The sequence below is a fragment of the Bactrocera neohumeralis genome, chromosome 2, assembly GCF_024586455.1.
Source record: "Bactrocera neohumeralis isolate Rockhampton chromosome 2, APGP_CSIRO_Bneo_wtdbg2-racon-allhic-juicebox.fasta_v2, whole genome shotgun sequence".
NCBI classification, from domain to species: Eukaryota; Metazoa; Arthropoda; class Insecta; order Diptera; family Tephritidae; genus Bactrocera; species Bactrocera neohumeralis.
In genome coordinates this window covers 41,896,969-41,919,426 of record NC_065919.1, presented here as the reverse complement: position 1 = coordinate 41,919,426, position 22,458 = coordinate 41,896,969, and the positions used below count along the sequence as shown (strand labels likewise).

The window sequence follows — 22,458 nt, the reverse complement described above, 5'->3', positions numbered from 1 at the left end:
CCCGGCAGAGTGTAGGAGTGTCTTCAACGTTTTCAAAGTGGTCGCGAGGACATAAATGACGATCAACATGTGGGCCAATAAAAATCCGTGATCATCAGAAATTCCATCGAAACTGTGCGTGAATTCATCAAAAGTTACGACCAAAAATTTCTCAGAACCCATTCGAAGGACGATTATTTGCCCAAAAAATCATTTTAACCATTAACCACTCCCGTATTCAGTTGATTGGCCAGCGACTTCATTCTTTTTGGAATAATGCATTTGCCCATGAAAGGATAGCGATATGCACACGTAGAGGCCATTCGAAAGGCTTGCAACGGCATACTGGCGGCCATACCGGCCAACGAGCTAAAACACTCGTTCGACATGCTTTTGGACCATGCAAAAAGCTATATTGAAGCAGAAGGAGATTGTTTTGAATAAAATAAACTGATTTTGCCGAAAAAACCATTTGTTCTGTTTCTTAAGTTCTGATTAGTTTGGAACGCACCTTGTATTATACTCTTTAGCAGCATGTTGCACGATTATAATCATATACAAGTAGAAGTTTGAAATTTAGAGGTGATTCGTTACTACCGATAATGGAAACCCGTTGAGATTTGTAGCACTTAAATTTAGCAATTTTGTCTGTAAAAAACAGCCATCGCCAATATCAATATCAAAGGTTTTTATTTCCAGATACATTTAATAGAAAGCAGTATTGTTTTGTGAAGTACGATACGCTAAAACTAATAAGCGACTGCCGGTTATTACATATTCCATTTATGTTAGAAAACGGAAAGTTGACATTGGTTAGGTGATTTATTTGAGCTAAACATGCACATAAAATTTAGGGGTCCATTTCAACACTTGTTGACTGAATACAACTTGGCGAATTGTGACACAGAAAATTAATTATGAACAGGTTGTTTACTTAATATAGACATCGAACTTGTGCTTCAATAATCACTTCAATAATTACTCTGGGTAACCTTATTATACTCCGAACAAAATATTAAGTTTGTCACGAAGTGGTAACACCAAGAAGGAATCGTCGGAGACCCTATAAAGTATAAAGTCGAATTAGCCATGTCCGTCTGTCCGTCTGTCTGTATATATATAAGAACTAGTCCCTCAGTTTATAAAAGATCGTTTTGAAATTTTGCAAAAGTCATTTTCTCTTCAAGAAGCTACTCATTTGTCGGAACGGCCGATATCGGACCACTATAACATATAGCTGCCATACAAACTGAACGATCGGAATCAAATGCTTGTATGGACAACTTTCACATTTGACAAGATATATTCACGAAATTTGATATATGTTATTTTCTAAGGCAAAAATGTAATCTCCGAAGAAATTGTTCAGGTCGGTTAACTATAGCATATAGCTGTCATACAATCTGAACGATCGGAATCAAGTTCTCGTATGGACAACTTTCACATTTGACAAGATATATTCACGAAATTTGGTATAAATTATTTTCTAAGGCAACAATGTAATCTCCGAAAAAATTGTTCAGATGGGATTACTACCTTATAACTTCCACAAACTGAACACATAGTTACTAAATGCACACCTTGAAGGTGTTGCTTCGGTGCAACCGAGGTTAACGTTTTTATACTTTATAGGGTCTCTGACGCTTTTTTCTGGGTGTTACAAACATCGTGAATAACTTAAATACTGTTCAGGGTATAAAGGATTTTAGAATAATAGTAACAATAAAAGCTTACAACTATTTGACATTATCTTTGCATCTCAATATATAAAATATTTTAAGGAATATACTGTGGCTATATCTAATGTTGCTTCTCTAAAGTACTTCGCAGTGTCCCAATACCTTTAATATCTAACAGGTCAACAATGATGCATTCGGAACATTGCATTCGAATTTTACTTAGTATAGATCAATATTGTGCTGTTTCAATGAGAGTATTAGAAAATTAAGCTAGCTTATAGAAATCGTTAAATTTATTTTTCTCTATCTTACATTAAAGAAATCATAGCTTTAAATTCTTAGGAATGAACTTTTAACAGAGCTTGAAACGCTTCACTTTTTAAAATCATGCTTCCCATTGTGGACCTCTGTTTTAAATCTTTTGATTTCTGTATGTGTTGATAGACTAATTTTAAATATTACAAAAATCGCAGTCTTGGCATATGAAAAAATTGTTTGAATAAATTAAGAGTTTGGATTAAACGCTTTATTTTTTGCTCATTGTTGTATGTCGTTGCAACATCACGTATGTGACTTCCCTATTAATCAAAAATTAAGGCTGCTGTGCCAAATTTAGAAATCTTTTGATTTCTGTACTTTACTCTATCTGTGATTCGAACCATAACATTATACTTATTTCGACTAATTTGTGGCTTAAATATTACAAAAATACTGGTGATTTGCGGCTTTGATGAAATGCCGATGGTTTCATTCCTCAAAATGCAATTTTGTAAGAATCTCTCTAAATGATATAATGTTTATCGAATTATGAACAGTCTTCCTCCGTTGGTGTTTTACTCAAACCTTAACTATTGCATGTTTTGCTCATTGTTGTCCCTAACAAAATATTTCTTTTATTCAACATTTTAAAAACTTCTTGTACAATTTTGGTACACAGCTCCGCTATTCCTCACAATCAGGCCCAAACAGCTTATCGTCAGCAGTCTGTGGCTTGCTGTTATGTAACCGCCTGACATCATATAGGTTCTTTCAAAGTTTTTTGAATTTCGCAATATGGAACACCATTACCTAAATCGGTATAAGTTTGACTTTTCGTATTTGGGAGTTTCGCTCCAACACGCTCGGCATGTAATTCCTTTAAATAAATGTTCGCCTATTTGTGCTTAGCCAGGCTTGCGATTTATTGCGATAAATGTCTTTAAACCATTAGACTATTTAACCAAACTAAGAGGGCTGATGGATTGAAACGCAAAAAGCAGTGGATGTAACAAAATGTTAAGTTCACTAATGACGTTGATTGGTTTCGACATAAAAAATAAATTGTACTCAAAATACAATACTAATGTATACTATATATTATCATATACTCTCTAAGTTAAGTCATTTTTAAGTTGATCGCTAAAGTTTTAGTTTAGAATTCAATGCAAAAAAGCCTTTCATTTTCAAAACAAACCGTGTCGAAGTCAGATTTCTTTTTACATGTATGTTTGATATTTTGCATTAGAAAGTGAATCTGCTACTTTTAAAAAGTGATATTCTATTGTAAATAATCTGTGCCTACAAAACAGATCTTAATGGTTTTTCTAAATCAATTCCTTTAAGAGTTATGAACCGTACGATTTATATATGTATGTATTAAATCACTTGAGCATTCAAGTGATTATTACTATGTGTTGCTCATACGACATGGTGCACTATATGAATATAGTACATTTAATGCTTAACATCAACTGCGTATTATATTTAAAGGAACTTTTTTATGAAAAAATCATTCACAACTTTTGTATAGATCGAAAAGTTTTGTATTAGTGTAGAAATTTTTTAAAGTTGTAGATCTCATTGCTCTGGAGATAGAAAAATTTTTGCTAAAGATGAAAAATTCTATGTAAATTAGTATATGGAAAAGTAAAATAATTTAGGCACGGGTTAAATAAAAAACAATGAGCTTGATTACATTGGATTTTTTTATGGCTACAAGTGAAACTTCAGGAGCCGTTTTAAACAAATCAACTTGGGGAAAAAAGGAAGCCCTAATGTATATAATGAATATACGCACAATTTGGGGAAGTAAGAAAGTAAATGTATGATACTGTGTGAAATAATCGTGATTGAAGGATTGGAGTTAAACAATAGAGTCTTTGTGAGCAAGATAATAAGTATTTTATTCTATTATAAATTCTTCGAATTGAACTCTCAGTACTGCCAATAATTTAGCTAAGTATTTGATATGTGTTAGGCAGAGGTTACAACTAAAGGGGTAAAATAATAAAAAAAAATTGATGGAGCTGTTCGGTCAGAAATTCGTCCATACAATCGTTCATAAAATGAAAACCAATTACAAGGTTCTAGTAAATTTTCACAAGTTCATATACAGGGCTGAGACTTACGCATTCCTTCTTTTAAACGAATTTAAATTTTCCCAATAGCACAAAACTGCATAAATTTGACTTTGCTCGGCGCTCAGTTAAAAAAAAAATGACTTCACATCTATCCTGCCCTGCCAAGCGAAAGAAAACGTTTTTATGTGTATGTCACATACCCCTTTGAATTGAAAACGTGTCGACTGCATGACTGGCATTTGTAAAGTTGAATATACATACCTTGAGTTCCTCCAGCAGTGGATAATCGGATTGTGCATGGAGTTACTCATGGCCAGCCAATAGATGCCTAAATAGACTTCCTGAATGAAAGGAGTCTGTGTCAGCGCCGGATAACATGATGTGACTCTGAAATAGATGTGAAAGGGCAATCAACAAACGGCGAACATCAGCACCATAACCATCATCATGTCATCATTTTCAATACCTGCAGCAGCAAGATTTAAAAAGAAATGATAAATGACAGAAAGATAACCAAATTCTATGAAAGCAGATATTAAACGAATATCGTATATGAAGGTATCTACAGGTTTTATAAATTAGTTGGTTGTATGTATGAATACTGGCACATATAATGTGTAATCGCCAGATGTAGCCACTTCTGATGATTGCATTACCGGATTTGAAGCAGTTGAAATACATACTGAATATTTAATTCTTTCTTTGTGAAATACGGCCAAATACATCTGTTCTCCAGAATTAAATTTTAGTGCTCTCTGTTCAATGAAAAATGAACCCGATCCTATAGTTTGTTCTCATCACCAAATCAAATAAGGTATAGGGGCTAGCAAGTCGTTACGAATTTCAATACTAGACCTCACTGATTGATCGACTTGTTCGGTAAAAACTCAGCCATTGCACTCTGATCCATGTATTTGGTGGTTCTTGAAAAGTTATGCTCCGACTTCGAACGTTTTTGGGAGTAAAATGAAATATCTTGAGAGCAATGTTTCTACAAATTTTTAATCAGACAACTTCATAGATGTTTGATTTTTATACTGTAAAGTGTGACTTTCGACCTCTTCAACTGATGAAAATATTACAAAAGTGAAGGATATGATGCTTGAAAATCATTAGAGAGATGGCAAGAGAGCTCGACATCTCTCGCATTTCTGTTTGAATGTTTTTGTGGATATTTCGGGTATTAAACGCGTTCTTGCTCGACTCGTCCCTACAAAGCTAATTGTTTTCAAAAAGAACACCGTGAACTGGTCTCTTTGGTTATCCTTGATCTTTCGAATTCCGTTCCCACATTTATGGAGAGCATTATAATTGCCAATGAGACATGGGTTTATGAATTTACATCTAAACAAGTCAACAATCATCGTAATGAAGGGAAAAGACGAGCCGAAAACAAAAAAAAAAACACGCCAAAGCCGATCAAATCATTCTGATGCTCACTGTTTGTCATTGATTTTTTCAATATTCGTGGTTTGTCGCATCATGAATTTGCCGGAGGATAGACGGTCAATAAGTTCCAATATTTTATCGTGTTGAGGCGTTTGTGTGAGAACATTCATTGAAAACGGCCTGAATTGTGGAATTTACACGATGATAATGCACCATCGCATTAAGCCACAATTATGACCGAATTTAAAGTCAAAAACGCAATGAAAACCATCGATTAACCACCGTCTTCACCTGATTTGGCTTCGTGTGATTTTTTCTTCTTATTTCAAAAAGTGTTTCATGGACTAGAAAACTAGATGGCATAAATGTATTACATCTGGTTGGGATTACTTTGAAATACTGATGAATAATTAGTCTTCATTTACAATTTCCGGGTACTTTTTTGCCACAATGTATATGTAAAATTCTAAATTTATCTCGATTAGTCTTAAATGATACTACTAAACACCGTTAGGTTACACTATGTAGCAACTTGTTGCAAGAGTATAAAAAAAGTTGTTGAAGCAACAATTCCCGAGGAAATTAAAAGGAAAAACCTCAACGAATGAAGACAATTTCGCTAAAAAATGTGCTTTCATTTGAAATGACACGTAATGATCGGTATTCTTTTTATAGCAATATTTATGATATTTGGTGACTTTCACTCACCCTCCGCTTACTTCGAACATTCTCCACGTGTCTGGGCGTATACTCTCCAATCGTCTTTGAGTCCCAAAGTTCAATGCCGACTCGTGAATAAGTGACCGTCATCGAAATGATGGACAGTATATACGTGAGAATCATGAAAATGGTATTGTAACTGGAAGAAAAGCAAAAGGACGAAAGAAATTGAGCGAGGATTTAGTATATTCTTTCCAAAATTTATGGCGACCCTTACATTTGTATTTGGGTAATTTTGTTTACAAATAAATTTCGTATTTATCATAAGCGTCCGACTTATTGCTTTGGGATTTGTGATTTTGCCGAAATGTAAAGTTAAGTACAGAGCTAATGAAAAATATAATTGGTTGGGCATTTGAAAAATTGCTTGGCTGTTTATACATATTTACACTCGCAAGAGGGAAATTGAATGCAAATATTATTGTTCAAAAGATATTTTTCAAATATGTTGCAATGATACTGGGGGCAATAAAATAGCATTTCGTTTTAGGACAAAGAAGGAATTTAAAGAATTAGAACACTTACATATGGTAATATGTATTCTGATTGTTTCGTAAGCATGTCTTAAAAGTAATTTCTTGTAGAGTGGCAATTGTGTTATTTATATTAAAATATCGGAGCGAATTCTTTCTTAAGGTATCACCTGAGGCACGGTACCATAGAAGAGTTTGTGATTATGTCTTTTTCTCCTTTGGAGAAAAAATGTCTGTGGTTGAATTTTCTTGCTTTTGAAATTTTAAATATAAGTGGATAATCAATTCGATATTAGATTCCTTTTTGAATTCCAGAGTTAACGAACTATCTAAAATTAATATTTTGGTTCAGCGTATAATTTTTGGAAAAGTCACGTTAAGAGTTTAAATTTAAGTATGACTAAGAATTCGTAACATATCTCCCGGTCTGTACTGAACTGATTTAATTTTGTGTCAAATAAAGCAATAAAGGATTTATTTATTTCTAATAAGAGAATTTGTGCCAGACTGAAACTGCTCGACTTTCCCAAGTGACATCACTTCGCTCCATGGGCTCTTAAAAACTTGAAAAATTCTAGAAGATTCAACGTTTTCCGTCCACATTTTGTTCCGCGATGAGACACATTTCTAGCTCAATGGGTATGTAAACAAGCAAAATTTGTGCATTTGGAACGAAGAGCAACCTGAGGAGATTCAAGAAAAACACTGCGGTTTGTGGGCTGGTGGAAACATCGGCGTCATTTGCCAGTTACCAGTCGAAAAGCTCGAATGAGTTGTGAAAGAATGGGCCGTCTGAGACGTTGCAGCGGCCAACTTTTGAAAGAGAAAATCTTCAAAAAATAAATGCCAAATAATATTCTTTGGAGTAATAATAAACATTCCCCATAAAATTTTAAGTTGGTGTGCTTTTTCTTTAAAAAAGTAGGAGACCTCAAAATGGGTCACCCTTTGCAATACACGTATGTATCTAACTTGAGTACGGAGCTAAAAATTAAAGTAACTCAAACAATTAACAATTAAGTAAGTCTGCGAAATTCATTTAATTTTTAGTAGCAAATTGAGCATCAAGAACACATGTTCAAGCATTTACGTCAATACCTTTGCATACACTCCTTATTTCACTTGTTTTAATAGCGCAACTCATACTTACACATTTTCCTGTTGCGAATGATTCGTGGGACCATCAGGCCACTCGGCGTAGCATACAATTCGGGTACCATCCTTCAGTTCGACTTCGCCGGTTGTAAAGAAGAACAACATGGGGCATGAAATCGCAATTGAGGTTATCCAAATGAAGGCGGCAATGCCCAGATTGCACCGCTTACTCATGCATGTTTTCAACGGCTTCATAATGGCAACATACCTGAAAGGAGGTGAACGTTAGAGGATACGAGAAAGGGAGTCATAGCTAGTTAAAGTGAGGGCTTTTAGTGGCAAACTGTTTGCGCGCAGTCGGTTCACCTTTCATGTTTATATGTATATGTGTTCAATGGAGAGGTGAAATATTTAATTTTATTTGCGTCAGAACTTGGCGTAACTGCTACAGTCCTTCGCTGTGGTTTATCAACTCACCTGTCGATGGATATCGCCATTAGTGTAAACACCCAAGCGCTTATGCTCAACGTCGCTATAAATTGCAATATTTTGCAATATAGTTCACCAAAAGGCCAATCGTTGTCCAGCATGTAAATATAATTGAACGTCACATTGAGACTGGATACCATGGCATCCACTATGGAGAGATTCACTGTGGAAAGAGTGCAAAAGAGGAACAGATTTTAAGTTAATTGGAGTGCCTTGAAAGGGGATCGTCATCAAGGAATTTTTGAGTAATTCGTCAGACAGAATCAACCAATATTTCGGTCTACTTTACGGCGTAATTTTTGTAAATAATATTATGGAGATGAGCAGCACAAATAGCATGTAAGTAGATTTTCGATTACACGTAAGTTTTTATATATATTTACATTTGCCTAACTCTCGCGTGTTTGATGGTGTTTCCGTTCTCATTTTAACATCGCTGCTTTAGCTGCTGGCATTCTATTGCACACACGCAAGTGAGGATTATCATTAACGATGAATAAATTTACATGACTACACACTTTCAAACTCAAATAACGGTGATTTCTGAACGAAAATGTAGGTAGCAATGAAAAGTTCGCGCAATTTTTACACTAAAAGCGCGGTAAAAGTGCAAAAGACATGCAAATGACAAATGATTTTTAAAGTTTAAGTGCTGAAATTCAAATGCTTCGAAATTTTTTGAAATATAATGTTTTTAATTTTTATGCTAAAGTCTGATTTTTTTCAGTCGAAACAAGTGAAACTGGGTCATAACCACGTCAAGCTACAATATAGACTTGTATTTGAGAGTATTTGTACTGTAAGCCCGATAATTGTCTAAGCAGAAATGAAAGAAACGTTGTGGTGTTGCCCATACTTTGAAATGAAATGAAATTTTTAATTTTATATTTCAGAAATCACTACATAGCCGGGATCTCTCTCTTCATACCTTTCGCCAATAAATGCATGGACCTATCTCCCTTCCAGTTGACACTGTATATGTGTATGAATAAAAAAAATTTCATTTCTTTTTATTATAATTTGAATTCAATGCCTACTGGTATAGTACGAGTATAATAATCAGTTTAATGTTTGCTCTCGCTTATTAACAATGGAGTGGGGAGCTAAAGAAAATCGTATTGTGGCGATAGCTTTACATAAAAGTGGAGGAATCGTAAATGAAATTCATAAGCTTCTTAAAGAACTAGATATTTTGAGAATGTTTGTTTACCGCACTATTGAAACTTTTCCAAAACGTAGATAATTGATGACAGAAGGAAGAGTGGTCGTCCTTGAGTGTTTCGAACTAATTCTTCTTAGAAACAGAAAATTATGAGGAGGATCCCTATATGAAAGCCTACCGTTTGATCAAATTGTCTTCTAAACAAACAAAGACGTAAAAAATGTTATTTAAAGGGCAAAACGTGGTCACCATCCAACTACTGTACTTTTTTAGTTTTAGGCAAAACCAGAGAAAGTAGAAGTGGTCTCTTTGATGGACAGCATTGGTTTCATAGCTGCAGATGATTGGCCGACTGAAAGTCCAAATTTGAATATATTGAACTACAGTTTGTACTCAGAGTTGAAGAACGGGACCTGTCGAATACACCACAGAAATTTGAAGGGCCTTAACAACCTTTGATTCGAGCAGCGCCGTCAATGCCAATAGAAAGTGTGCGTGCTGTTATGGACCAATGACCGAATTGTTTGTAGGCTTGTAGGAAAGCAAAAGGTGATCATTTCGAATAAAACTTGCTTTATTTAAAAATATTCAGTGGGGTAGCTACAACTTCGGGCGCCCGGGGCCAAGGATGTTCTGCCGCCCCCCTTTATCTACCTACCTACAAATTTCATGAGGTGGTTCGAACAAAAGTGAATTTTTACAAAATATCTTCGTTATTAAGTATATAAAATTTAGGAACTAGAAGTTCCAAATTCTCACAGTACGGTTTTTGAGGAAATTGATAGTAAATTTACAAGACATCTTATTAAAAGCCATAGAAAAAACACATTTTCGCCCTATATCTTGTACACTTTTGACACAATTTGCAGGAATTTTTGCCCGAATTGGAGTTTTTAAATACCTACCATTTTTGAAAATTTGGAGAAATAAAAGTATTTGCTACATTCAAAGCATAGGGCAACTGTGAGAGTGATACGTCGCGAGACAAAGACAGAAAAGTGCATCTTTAACTTCTATCACTATTTTTAAGAAAGATATAAGCCAAAAGATATAAGACAAATTCAAAGACTGAAGAGTATTCGAGTAAAAATTAATATTTTTCATTGTTATTCAGATTATTACATTGTGGGTGTACAACTCTTTATCTTTTATAATAAATTCTGTCAAAAAATTTGTTGAAGTATTTTTCTGAATATTAAAAAACAGCGAAGATCGTTAAGCCACTGTATATGTTTATCTTTATAACGGCCTGAGCTTGTAACAGAACTTATGGTAGGACTAAGAATATATTTTTTTTTTGTTTGCATTTATTTATTTACAATCTATCAATAAGACAATAAGTAAATTAGTTCAAAAATAATATTATAACATAAATAGTTGAACTCCAGTGAGAATAGCTATTATATTCAAAATTCTATAATAAAGAATTTATTTACAATATTTACAAAGTTTAATCTCTAAAAGGTAAATCTATCGTGATTTCTTTTAAGCCTTCGAGTTGTATCTCTATTATCCAGTAGAGTTATTGTCAGAAAATTTTCATGACCATGTAGCTTTTCAACATACCTTGTGCTTATACTTTTTATTTCTTCTTTAACATATTTAATATTTAAATCTTTGTGTATTTGATCATTAGCCACAAACCAAGGGGCGTCAACAATAAGTCTAAGAGTGATGGACTGATATCGTTGAAGGATTTCAATATTTGATTGGCTTGCAGTAACCCATAACTGGATACCATAGGTCCACATAGGCTTCAAGATAGCCTTATAAAGTCGAACTTTGTTCTCCAAACTAAGCTGTGATTTTCGCCCAAGAAGCCAATTCATTTTTTATACTCTCGCAACAATGTTGCTAAGGAGAGTATTATAGTTTTGTTCACATAACGGTTGTTTGTAAGTCCTAAAACTAAAAGAGTCAGATATAGGTTATATATACCAAAGAGATCAGGGTGACGAGTAGAGTCGAAATCCGGATGTCTGTCTGTCCGTCCGTCCGTCCGTCCGCAAGCTGTAACTTGAGTAAAAATTGAGATATCATGATGAAACTTGGTACACGTATTCCTTGGCTCCATAAGAAGGTTAAGTTCGAAGATGGACAAAATCGGCCCACTGCCACGCCCACAAAATGGCGGAAACCGAAAACCTATAAAGTGTCATAACTAAGCCATAAATAAAGATATTAAAGTGAAATTTGGCACAAAGAATCGCATTAGGGAGGGGCATATTTGGACGCAATTTTTTTGGAAAAGTGGGCGTGGCCCCGCCCCCTACTAAGTTTTTTGTACATATCTCGGAAACTACTATAGCTATGTCAACCAAACTCTACAGAGTCGTTTTTTTCAGGCATTTCCATATACAGTTCAAAAATGGAAGAAATCGGATAATAACCACGCCCACCTTCCATACAAAGGTTATGTTGAAAATCACTGAAAGTGCGTTAACCGACTAACAAAAACGTCAGAAACACTAAATTTTACGGAAGAAATGGCAGAAGGAAGCTGCACTCAGGCTTTTTTTCAAAATTGAAAATGGGCGTGGCCTCGCTCACTTATGGACCAAAAACCATATCTCAGGAACTACTAGACCGATTTCAATGAAATTCGGTATGTAATATGTTCTTAACACCCTGATGACATGTACGAAATATGGATGAAATTGGTTCACAACCACGCCTTCTTCAATATAACGCTATTTTGAATTCCATTTGATGCCTTCTCTGTATAATATACATATATGTACATTTGGAACCAATGATGATAGCGGAATAAAACTTTACAAAAATACGGTATTTGAAAAATATGTAAATGACGTATAATGAAATCTCGATTATCACTTTATCATGCGAGAGTATAAAATGTTCGGTGACACCCGAACTTAGCCCTTCCTTACTTGTTTTTGTTTTAATATTGAGCTTCTTTCTCAAGCTTTTAATGTGGCTTTCTCAAGTTACTCTTCGATTTATATCAAGTCCGAGATAATTTGCGGAATCACTATGTTGAATTTGTGTATTATTCAAAAATACAGGCGGACAGTCTCCTCTTCTCAGAGCAAATGTGACGTGTTTCGATTTCTCAGCATTAACCTTTATTTTCCATTTCTTAAGCCATCGCTGAATTTCTATTATTTCATTTTGAATAACTTCAGTTACTTCCACCGCAGTAGTTTTGGATGCAATTATAGCTGTATCATCAGCGTAAGTGGCTACTTGAACATCACCAACAACAGGAAGATCAGCAGTGAATATTGTGTAAAGGACAGGTCCCAGAACACTGCCCTGTGGGACACCAGCACGGATACTGTATAGTTTTGACGTTTCTCCTTCCATTTGAACATAAAAGTGGCGATTGTCTAAATATAATTTCAATAAGAGAAAAAATGGAGCAGGAAGTAGTTTTTTCAGTTTATATAACAAGCCTGGATGCCAGACTCGGTCAAATGCTTGTTGTATATCAAGAAATACTGCCGCAGAATACAGCTTTTCCTCTAAACCATTTGTAATTATATTCACTATACGATGACATTGCTCTGGAGTCCCATGACCTCTCCTAAACCCAAACTGATGTTCCGGTATTATATTGCATTTATCCAAAACTGGTAACAATCTACTCATAAGTATTCATTCGAAGACTTTAGAGAGTGTCACCAGCAAGCTAATAGGACGGTAGGACGACAAAATATTTTCGGGTTTGTTTGGTTTTGGAATCATTATAACCTCCGCACATTTCCATTGTGTAGGAAAATGGTGTAACCTCAAAATTGCATTATAAATTAGTGATAAAAATATAATACTCTTTTGAGTGAGCATTTTCGTAACTCTTCCGTCAATTTTATCGTAGTCTGGTGCCTTTTTTTGGTTCAGTTTGGCGAATTCTTATTTAATTTCAGAAACAGTTATTTTACGAATTGGAAGACACATTTGACAAGGTACATCCAGGAACTGTATTATTTCAGTATCTTCAGGTGTAAGGTTTGAATTTGGTTGAAACGTTGAGTATAAATGTTGTGCAAATGCTTCAACCTTATCTATGGCAGTTTTACACCAATCTCCGTTATAATTACGTATGGTAACATTTCGCTTTGTAGGTCGCTTTAAATATTTGGTAGCTCTCCAAAGGCTGTATTCGTAGTCTTTCGCGTTAGGTTCCAGACTTTTAAGAAACTCTGCAGTAGCTTCATTTCTTATTTCATGTAAGCGTTTTTTAAGTTGGTTAGATGCTGTATCGTATCTTGTTTTATCTAATGGACACCTACTGGTTTGCCAAATTTTCCGAAGCTTTCGCTTGTTACTTATACGGTTCCTACGCTCAGCTGATATAAAAACAGTATTCTACTAAGAATATGTGTAGAAGTTCTGAAATTACTGTCGACATATTTGACGAAAAGAATATAAATGTATGCTGAAAACTTAATAGACTTTTTCGCTCTTAAGAACAGAGTCAGTTATGATGAATGATATGTCCTCGTCGCTGCAATATAGAGAAAACAAAAGCGAGCGGGTTAGGAGAAAATTTGAAAAGAGGCGCTTAGAAAATTAACAATTCGACATTGGCATGGCAAATTAATCAATATCCGTTTGTTCTAGAAAAGCGTGCGGTTATATAGAAACACGGTACGAAACATAAGAACATCGCAACCAAATTCTACAACTTGTGGCAAATCACTATCGATCTATGTGTGGTTTGACGTTGTCCTTATTTTACACAATTCCTCTCCCATTGGTCAAAGCTGACCGCTTTTAGACGTTTCTGTTTTCGAAAGGTTCAATTGTTCCAATTAATAGTTTGGCAGTAGGCATGCAGATCGTTATATATGATTCTTGGTCAATACCATCAAACGTGTAGCAAAACCTTTCTAACCGTCAGTCATGGCTGGGAAAACGTTTGTATCGACTTAACTCGATTTGACCACGACCGATTTGTCATGCGTGAGCAATTTTTCATCACCAGTTATATTACACTTCAGAAATGGATTGATGCGGTTTGTAGATGGAATGTCGGCTTATTAGTTTTTTGTTTACCTCGCGTAGCATTATTATTGTTACGTTAACGACGATTCCTGACCATAAACCTTCATGGTTAGGGATTGTCGCATACCCATTAACATACATGTATTATATATAAAATAATTTTAGTAGCGATGTGGCCGAATCTTCCGCAAAATATATTACATTTGAGAACCAACAAACAAAAAAATATTTATTGTACTGTACCTACAGATTAAGAACACACTGTGTTTGTTTAACTGTTACTGTTACGTATACACCGTGGCTATTCATGTGCAATTATATCTTTAAAAATTAAAAATACCTGCATATGTGCTAAGGAGTGTATGCAAGTTTAATGTTCTGACGTTAGTTTTTGTGACATTATCTGAAAAATACATTAAAATGAGCTTTGAGAAACGGGAAATTTAGAATTTGTGGTAATAAAGTAGAATCAATCAAAATTTTCTTAATTTTTTTGTATCGTATACAGAATTATCTCATTTAATTTTCAAAATAAAAACATCCATGACAATATAATATTCAAAACGAAAAATATTCTTAAGCGATTTAAAAGCTATTACATTTGTAAATTCCACGAAATTGTGTTGCTAATTGATTATAAGTAAATCAAAGCTATCACAAAAATGAAAACACAAAAATGCAAAAATATTGCTGAAAATGTCTAGGCAAACATATGGCGCACCGTAAACCAGACAGTCTGGCAGACACGCAACGTGTAAAAATAATTTCACCGTTGTGATTTCAGAGCAATTAATATTTCTCTACGAAATCGATTAAATGATTTTTGCGTGTGAAAGCGAAAGATACATCATTTGAGGCACCCTCAATTATTTATGTGAAATCTAATTTGTTTTATGGATGTTAAAATAATTATTGTTGTTTTATTTTGGCTGTTAAATAAGTTGTAGCTGTGTATATGTGGAATGATTTATAAATATAGTAACTTTTGGCTGCTAATTAGTAAAATCATTTAAGTGAAGACTTCGATGGGCGGCGATAACTCTCGATGGAAAAATATATTGATTTTTTATATGATTTTCATACATACAATAATACGAGTATACGAGTATATATATGTAAATGATTAAGATGACGAGGTGCGCTGAAATCCGGGAGACTGTCTGTCTGCCCGTTCATCAATGTAAGCTGAAACTTGAGTGATATCTTAATGTACATATCTCCTTAACCAGTAAAACGAAAATAACCAAATTCGTGTAGCGCAAATACTGTAGGAACTCCTACCGACAGTGTGAAAATATATGAAATCGGGTGATAACCCCATTCACTACCCATATAGCGATACTGTTAAAAACTACTAAAAGTGTGTAAAATGAATAGATAAATACGCCAAAGGCATTCAATTCTACTCCAAGATGGTATGAAAGCTTCAATGTATTCAAGGTCAAAATTAGACGTTGGGTGTGGCAAACAACATTTGGTACGTGTTATTCCTCTGACATTCTTATCCTACAGTTTGAAAATGGATAAAATCGGTCTACAGACATGCCTACTTCCCATATAACATACATAATTTTAAAATTCCATTTATAACTTTGGGTTGTGCCACCTTATGACTAAAAATTGGATAAATCGAGTCAAAACGGTTCAAGCCTCTAAATGCTGAATATGACTGACCCAAAGGTTATAGTTGACGTTTTACCGAAATGATTGGTTAATGTGTGAGATATATAATTGAAATTCAGAGAGAATTCTTTCGTGATAATAATATGTCTATGTGCTTCAAATGGGTTAATTCGGGTCAATACTTTCCTTAGCTTTCAAATGCCAAATATAGAGATTTTCGAACTTCCGGGTAACTTTATGCTGCATACTATATGTATATTAGCCAATATGTGATTTATTTTAATAAAATTAATGGGGTATATTCGTTTCTTTTAATTTAAGAAAAAGTGTATACTTTTCTGTGTAAAAATAAAGAAATAAATCTTTTCGGTTTCTAAAATCAATATCTGCATCTTTGATATTACCATACCTGAATTAAAAGTAGGTATTGCCATAATAATGCACAAAACAGGTGCACAAACGACGAGCAATCGTACTCGAACACTTTCTAAATATAAAATAATTGTGGCGAAAAATGTGGCGTGAAACCAAAATTACTATATTTGCAGGAAAAGGGCTTGCCATTCGATTTTGTGCGTCAAAACGAAGCTTTAGTAAATAAACAAACCCAAATTTGTATTCACGGTTTTCAACAATATTTTTTAATATTATTGGTATTAGTGTTTATCTTCACCACCCTTACTCCTGTAGCAAAGTGTTTTGCATTTTAGTGCCTCTGTCATTTTGTTTACGGTACTCTTATGGTATGCTGTCGTTTACAGTAAATACCGAACCCCAATAACTTTGTTTACCCATCATAAACTTTCATACTACAAAGTGTTTGCCTAAAAATGGTATTTTGAAATTTCAAAATATTTATTATACTCTTGAAACATATTGCTACAGAGTAGCTTAAGTAGACAAATACTTTTTTATCATCAGTAAATACAAATTGTAATATATAAATCCTGTAAATGAACTTTTTCGTAGATTTTATCTATCAAGATTAGTATTTACTCTACAACTTCTTTTACCCGTTTGAAAAATAAATTGTCCGCAGGCCTTTGAGCGAAATCACCGTGATAGTGATGCCTTCCTATTGCCTCTAGTTTCTGGCCAGCGAGTGGCTTTTTATACAAGATGCGTTCCAAATTAAACAGAATCTAGCGCCCCCTGGTGGCGCCATCTATATGTCGACTGCTGCGTTAGAATCTGCTATCTTTATCGATTGTCCAGTGGGGATTTCATGACATCTCATTGATTGGAAGTGAAGTTATTGCGTTTTAAGTGTCGGTATGTTTGTGTTATCGGTACGAAAATGAGCTTCGAACAAAGAGCCAACATTAAATTTTGTTTTAAAATTGGTAAAACTTTTACCGAAATGTTTCAATTGATGAAACAAGTTTATGGCGATGCTTGCCTATTTCGTAGCAGAGTTCACGAGTGGTTTCAACGTATTCAAAGTGGTCGTGAGGACATAAATGACGATCAACATGTGGGCCAATCAAAATCCGTGATCGCCGGAAATTCCATCGAAACTGTGCGTGAATTCATCAAAGATCAGCCGAAATCATCATTGAAATTCATGGAAATGAAATTGAACATCTCCAAAACCTCGATTTATCGCATTTTGACCGAACATTTGGGCTTACGAATGGTGTGTGTACGGTTTGTTCCGCACAAATTGACTGATGACTTTTGGACCGTGTAAAAAGCTGTATTGAAGCAGAAGGAAAGCAGAAGGAGACTATTTTTAATAAATTAAAACCACTTGTTCGGTGTTTTTTTTAAGTCCTGTTTACTTTGTACTCCTTGTACTCTTGCAACATATTGCTACAGAGTATTATAGTTTAGTTCACCTAACGGTTGTTTTTATCACCTAAAAATAGTCGAGTTAGATATAGGGTTAAATATACAATCGCAGAAAAAAACGCACGCAGTCGGATATGTTCCAATATTAAATTTATAAACTATCGCTATTCGCTCAAAATATATTATTTGTTTTGTTTGTAACTACATTCGTTTACCGACATTTCTGAAACAGTTACTATCTGCATGCTTTTATTTCAGTGCCTGTGGTATTTTCTTTTAAGTCAGTTATAAAAATAAGCAAAGTTGAACATAGCACTCGCAATAGAGAAAAAAGTAGAAATAATTATCCAGACGTCAAACATGGGGAAATGTTACTTTTTCCGACGAATCCAAATTTAGTTTGTTTGGACCCCAGTGCTTTTCCCACCGTAAAGTATTTGCTTTATTTCGTGTAGTTTGTTGTTGGACAGCTTATTATTCTTAAAGGATATGTAAATGGCGAAAAATACATTGGAAAGGAAGCGTTTTATCAATTCAAAAAGTGTATTTTCAGGATGGTTCAGCTCATTGCCATAGAGCCAAAAGGGGAACTAAAGCATTAAAATATTAAAATAGATTTTTCAGTAATTCATTGTAAGCGTTTACAGGTTACAAACCAAGAAGATTTTTATGGAATTGAGTCTCTTTAGTGGTGAGGAAACAGTTTAGATCTTAATCCAATTAAGAACTGCTGGCATTATATGAGCAAAAGGATAAGAGAAAGGTGTCCAAGAAGTCTAAAAGAAATGGAAAAATTATATAATAAATTAATTAACAAAAATTATATTCAACACATGTTGAATCCATAACTAAACTAACAGCCGAGGTTATTAAAAGGAGGGGGTCTTCCGTAAAACAATAAGGATTTTTTTAACAAATAATTCTATTTTGCTTTGTTATATATTCTATTCTTAAATTATTATTATTCATTAACAAATTTCGTTGGGGGATTTCTTATGTATACTTGTACTTTTCAGTAAACCAAGTTTAGTAAACTATAACTTGATTATATGATAATGCTTTAAACATGAAATATGTAGATAAAAGTGGTTGACTCTAATAAAAAACTGTCTAACTTAAGATAACATGAACTATAGCTTTGCGCCATATATAGCCACTCTATAAAGTGCGTGTGATTTTTCACCGGGTGTATATGTATAAATGGTCAGGGTGATGAGATGAGTGAAAATCCGAGTGACTAGCTGTAAGTAAGTAAGTAAGTATTGCACCTTGGTACAAGTATTTCCTGGTTAAAAAGTGAGCACGATTTCATAGATGGGCGTAATCGGATTACCGTCACGGCCACAAAACGCCATTAAATGAAAACCTACAAAGTGCCATAAATAAACACTAAATTAAGGTAAAGAACTGTGGCACTGGGGATCGCAGTGGCATGGGCTACATATGGGCTAAAATTTTTGAAAAGTAGGCATGGCCCCGCCCCTAATAGGTTTAATGTATATATCTCCCAAAAATTTCAAGTTAAAATAACCAAACTCACTTTAGATAAATCGTTTAAGAACCCAACCGATAGTGTGAAATGTGTGTGGATGAGAAAAATTGAATGGGATAAAAATTGGACAATGGGCGTGAAACCGCCCTTCTTTAGGTGAAATGAAATACATATATTGTTATCCGCTCTACCGATTGCAACCAAATTCAGTGCATAACTTTCTTTTGATATTTCTGAGTTACATTGGGAAAATCTCATGTATCGGCTAATATGCTAGGTTAGGTTAGGTTAAATTGGTGGGCAAATAAGCCACGCATAGATCACTTTTGGTCCTTTGCGATACCAGATGGAGTTCAGCTCCTAGGTCCAAGAGAAGTAATCATCCTTATGGTGCCTGCGCTTAACGCGAATTTTAAAAAACTCTGTGGCTTCACTATCAATACTCTTTCCAGTGTATCACACCGTGGGGACCCCAGATGCTTACAGCGTAGTCTTGCCAATGAGGAAGAAGAAGGTCGATAGAACCTTATACGCGATGTTAAGGAGGCTTATCCCACGGTAGTTGGCGCAGATTGTGGGGTCTACCTTTTTGTGGATTGGGCAGAGCACACTTAAATTCCAATCGTTGGACATGCTTTCGTCCGACCATATTTTACAAAGAAGCTGATGCATGCTCCTTATCAGTTCTTCGCCGCCGTGTTTAAATAGCTCGGCCGGTAATCCATCGGCATATTCGAGCATTACTTCTGTCGGCCAGCTTATCAAGCTCTTCGTACTCACGCATTTCGTCCTCTTTCTTCTTCTGTCTGCAAATGCGTCTCGCTTCTTTCTTCAACTATCGGTATCTATCCCATCCCGCACGTATAGTGGTCGATCGTAACGTTGCGAGGTAGGCAGTCCGTTTTCTCTCCGCTACGACACGGCACTCCTCGTCGTACCAGCTGTTCTTTTACATTTTCCGAAAACCAATGGTTTCGGTTGCAGCTGAACGTAAGGAATTTGAAATGCCGTCCCACAGTTCCCTTATACAGAGTTGTTGACGAGTGCTCTCAAAGACCAGGAGTGCAAGCCGAGTAGAAAATTGTTCGGCTGTCTGTTGTGATTGCAGCTTCTCGACGTCGAACCTTCCTTGTGTTTGTTGACGTGCGCTTCTTGCTGCACAGAGGTGGGTGGGAATCTTGGCTGCAACAAGTAGTGTCTTTTGTCTATCACAACATGATCGATTTGGTTGTTGGCTTTTCGATCCGGAGACAGCCAGGTAGCTTGATGTATCAAAAGGGGGGTTTCTCTTCCGATGCTGTTGGTGATTTTTCATTAGTAGATTTTTTTAAGTGGCGGGTCCCAAACCCAGCGCACAACCCTTTGTTTGGGATGTTTCGTCTTCTCACTTTAGCTCGCCTTCGAAAGGATGTTCTTAGGCTACCGAGAGGATACTTGGTCAAAGACCGGAAGTCGTGAGCTGCTTGAGCCATGTGTAAAAGAATCATTTCTGGCCACTCCCAAGTGAATGGCGAGCAGAGAACTTTCCTCACTTGCGTGAACTTTTACACATGACTCCATCCTCCATTTGTGCTTTGAATCTATAAAATCGGGTCCAAATCTGTCCTACACCCCATATAACTAAGAAACCTTATGCACCTGAAGCTATTAACCCGGCTTTTATCTTTGCAAGTTGCAAGAGTATGAAACGTTCGGATATAGCCGAACTTAGCCCTTCTTCATTTGTTCAAGATTGGAATCAGAAAAATAACTCGGATAGTAGATTTGCTTCCCACAGATGACGACATCAGACATTGTGTCTGAGTACTAGCCCTAGAAATTTGGAAATTTTTACAGTTTCGCCAGCATAAAATTAGCGCTTGAACGCAGAAAAGAGATGGTAAATTTTCATTTTTAAACAGACTTCTCGCTTTGGGTAATTACGCCTAGTGGTTGTAAATATAAACAAGCGGGCCACATATCAATGTACTACTAAATGTTGTTTTACCGTTACTCTTTGCATATTTGCAATTGTAACAGCTTGGTCTGCTGATAAAATGACGGTAAATATCTACAAGGTCATAACTCAAAATTAATCAGCAAGTGAAATTATTACAGACTCTCATAAAATTTATGCAACTCAGGTTTAATTACACGTTATCACACTCAGGTTGCACGCAGCTGCGTTTATGCAGAGTTTAATGCTGTTATTATTTAGTCAAATTTAGTTCATCTGCACATCAGAGTATAAAGGTAATTTAAAGTTCAGACTTTTTGGCGATTAGAGTGTAATAAATGTTGTCATAAGAGCTCATAGGCTTATATGTCCCATAGCTTTGAGCAAATGTTGCAATTAAGAGTAGCAAGTCGCGACGGGAACCGAGACCAGACACCTCGTCACCACATGTCCCAAACAAGTCAGAGAATGCGAGTATGGTACACGTGAGCTAATTTTAACGTGCAGAAGTAGTAACATATGTATACATACACACATAGGTACCTTCATGCAGCATGCGAGTTGTGTTTCAAAAAAAAAATGTGCTTGCATTTCACTTCACCTCAGCACGCCTTGTTCTATGTAATACTTTAAACGCGGTTTCACTTTAAATTTAGCTCACCACTTTAATGCTACTAATATCTAATTCTCTTCAGGCAGAATTGTGTTCAGAACATGCATTGTTCCATCATTGACAATTCTTGACAAGCATTGAAAATTGAATTGGTGACAGAAGCTGCATGAAAGTTAAAATAGGCAATAATATAATAATGTACCTATATAGTATTTTTTGAATAGTTTAGAATTACTACTGATTTCTCTAAGCCGCAAGCGAACATTTCTTTTCAGCTGTCAGTTTGGTTTCCTTCTCATGTACCTTTGGCCGTCCGGCAATTTACATACAGTGGAAGCCCTTTATAAAATAATTTTCAAAGTGGAAGCCCTTTACGGTTCTTATATTTTCATACTCTGTGTGTTAAAACCACAAAATATATTAACGTAGGAGTTAAAATAATGAAACGTTTGGTTAAAATCTGATCATGAATAAGTCAAACGTTGTTAAATAAATTCAATGTCAATGGTTTTGGAAACTGCAATTATTATAATTTGATTCCTTTATATTTTCTACTTACACCATTGTATCGTTAATTCCACTGTAAATATTCATACTACAGTTATTTATGCCATAGAGTAGCAGTGATTGATTGCAGCAATTGTAGGTTTTCCGCGAAGCCGCCGAAAGCAGCTCGGACTAGTTTCACTAGCGATGATGACATCCAACTC

The 22,458-nt window shown here is 35.2% G+C and overlaps 1 protein-coding gene across 5 annotated transcripts in view; it reads right to left on the bottom strand.

The window, feature by feature from the left end:
• Positions 1-22,458, bottom strand: part of LOC126751115 (tachykinin-like peptides receptor 99D) — a 59,560-nt gene that overhangs the window by 3,670 nt on the left and 33,432 nt on the right. Inside the window, exons 3-6 of one of the 5 annotated variants that reach the window (XM_050461125.1) lie at positions 8,152-8,326; positions 7,730-7,942; positions 6,106-6,245; positions 4,265-4,384 (exon numbers count right to left, since the gene is read on the bottom strand). In XM_050461125.1, coding sequence (XP_050317082.1) covers positions 4,359-4,384; positions 6,106-6,245; positions 7,730-7,942; positions 8,152-8,303 — 531 coding nt within the window. In that variant the 5' untranslated portion in view covers positions 8,304-8,326 and the 3' untranslated portion in view covers positions 4,265-4,358. Of the gene's footprint in view, positions 1-4,264; positions 4,464-6,094; positions 6,246-7,729; positions 7,943-8,151; positions 8,327-22,458 lie in introns of those variants that run through there. The other 4 variants (XM_050461107.1, XM_050461098.1, XM_050461134.1 and 1 more) reach the window with 4 other exon arrangements.